The sequence below is a fragment of the Penaeus monodon genome, chromosome 26 (genome assembly GCF_015228065.2).
Source record: "Penaeus monodon isolate SGIC_2016 chromosome 26, NSTDA_Pmon_1, whole genome shotgun sequence".
Lineage (NCBI taxonomy): Eukaryota > Metazoa > Arthropoda > Malacostraca > Decapoda > Penaeidae > Penaeus > Penaeus monodon.
In genome coordinates, this window is record NC_051411.1 from 16,980,248 (window position 1) to 16,982,747 (window position 2,500).

Below are 2,500 nucleotides of genomic sequence, written 5' to 3' on the forward strand. Positions count from 1 at the left end.
ATTATTATTATCATCATAATTGCCATCATCATCATCATTACTATTATTATCGTCATTATCATTATCATTGATATTATTTTCAATATCATTATCATCATTACCATTATCATTATCATCATCACTACCATCAGCTTTATTATCATTATAATCATTATCATTGTTATCGTCATCATCACCGACATGATTATTAATAATAATAATTTCATTGGAATTAATAGTTTAATATTTTGCAGTACAGAACAACTCGCCCGGTCCATATAACTCATCCGTGCTCTCAGGGACTCATGCAATCAGTTTACGTTCAGATGCATTGATTTTCTTTCTTTATTTTCTTCATTAATTTATATTCTAGAAGAAAACTTGTACTTGTCTGTACCTTAGCAACAATAGTGTTATATTCGTCAGGCGTAAGCAGGTCATGGGAGAGGTGCTTCACAGCGTGCAGAAGGTCCGACTCGCCGAGGAATCCATCGCCGTCGAAATCTACGGGTTAATGCACCAGCTTTCACTTACTCTGTTGTTATTATTAATATTATTGTTGTCATTACTATTATTATTATTACCATTATTATTGTTATTGTTATCATGCTATTAATTACTATTATCATTATTATTGTTATTATTATTATTATTATTATTATTATTATGATTATTATTATTATTAATATTATTATCATCATCATCATCATCATCATCATCATCATAATCATCATCATCACCATCATCATTATTATTATTGTTATTATTATTATTATCATTATTATTATTATTATTATTATTATTATTATTATTATTATTATTATTATTATTATTATTATTATTTTTATTATTATCATTATCATTTTATTATTATTATTATTATTATTGTTATTATTATTATTATTATTATTATTATTATTATTATTATTATTGTCATTATTATTATTGTTATTATCATTATAATTATAATTATTATTGTTATAATAATAATAATAATGATAATAATGATAATGATAATAACAGTAATATTGACGCTTCATCACCCACTTCCTACTCTCACTTCAGAAGCAGGATACATTTCAGCCTCACAATAATAATAATAATAATAATAATAATAATAATAATAATAATAATAATAATAATAATAATAATAATAATAATAATAATAAAGATAATAATAATAATAATAAAAATAATAAAAATAATAATAATAATAATAATAATAATAATAATGATAATAATGATATGTAATAATAATGATAATAAATAATAATAATAGTAAAAGTAATAATAATATTGATAATAATAATAATGACAATATAATAATAATAATAATAATAATAATAATAATAATAATAATAATAATAATAATAATAATGAATAATAATAAATATAAAAATAATAGTAATAATAATAATAATAAATGATAATTATTATTATATTATTATCATTATTATATCATTGTTATTGTATTATTATTATTATATTATTATATTATTATTATTATTATTATTATTATTATCATTATTACCATAAATACAGGAACAATAATGAAAATGACAATGATAAATTGCAATTAAAATAAATGATGTTAATGCTAATGATAATAATGATACTAAAATGATAATGATAACAACAATAATAATAGTGTTGATAATGATAAGACAGAGAGTGACAGAGAAAGACAGAGGGAAATAGAAAAAGACAGAGAGAGACAGAAAGAGACAGAGAGAGACAGACATAGACAGAGATAGAGAGAGAGACAAAGAGAGACAGAGAAAGACAGAGAGAGGTAGAGAGAGACAGAGAGAGAGAGGGGGGGAGACAGAGAAGTCTGTGTGTAATATCTGACCATATATCCTGAAGGCATATATCGCCTTGATGTCCCTAGGCGCATGCTCGCTGAACACCGAGAACATCTCTAGGAACTGGTCGAACGTGAGGGAAGCCGATGCGTTGGTGCTGAATACTTCGCACACTCGCCGTCGAAAGGGGTTCTCCTGAAGGTAGATAATGTGTGAAATATGACTTCATTGTTCAATATATTCCATTTCAGTTGATGACAGCTGAGAATCACAACACAGATTTTGCTCTGCATTAACGGGTGATTAAGGAAGACATAAACGAAGCTGAATATAGATTTATGTAAATACAGGCATCTTGATTAATTTCACACATCCTGCTATAACAACGCACCTTGAGTTCCGTTAAAGTGTCGAGAGCAGCATAAGGCACAGTGAGAGAGGCGGCACACTCGCGCTCCACTACAGGGGGTAGATGGCACTCACTCAGCTGCCGGAACATGCGCTGCGCTCTGTGCAGAAAATCATGTATGAATAAGATGTATAGATGTTCAACTTGATTTATGTTTCCGTGTCTCTGGAGGTATCAAAGTTCCCAGGATAGTTTTACAAAGGTAGAACTTCCCGATACTTGTTCATTTCGAAGGAAAATCATATTCCGGCGGAAAAAGTTTACAAGACCTTGTTTAATGATGGTGATTAAAAATATAAATAATAAT

General features: G+C 26.8%; 1 protein-coding gene across 1 annotated transcript in view; it reads right to left on the minus strand.

The window, feature by feature from the left end:
- Positions 1-2,290, minus strand: part of LOC119589950 (calcium and integrin-binding family member 3-like) — a 3,214-nt gene extending 924 nt beyond the window's left edge. The window contains exons 1-3 of the mRNA XM_037938635.1: positions 2,176-2,290; positions 1,832-1,979; positions 377-483 (exon numbers count right to left, since the gene is read on the minus strand). Coding sequence (XP_037794563.1) covers positions 377-483; positions 1,832-1,979; positions 2,176-2,283 — 363 coding nt within the window. The 5' untranslated portion in view covers positions 2,284-2,290. The remainder of the gene's footprint in view (positions 1-376; positions 484-1,831; positions 1,980-2,175) is intronic.
- Between the last annotated feature and the right edge of the window lie 210 nt (positions 2,291-2,500).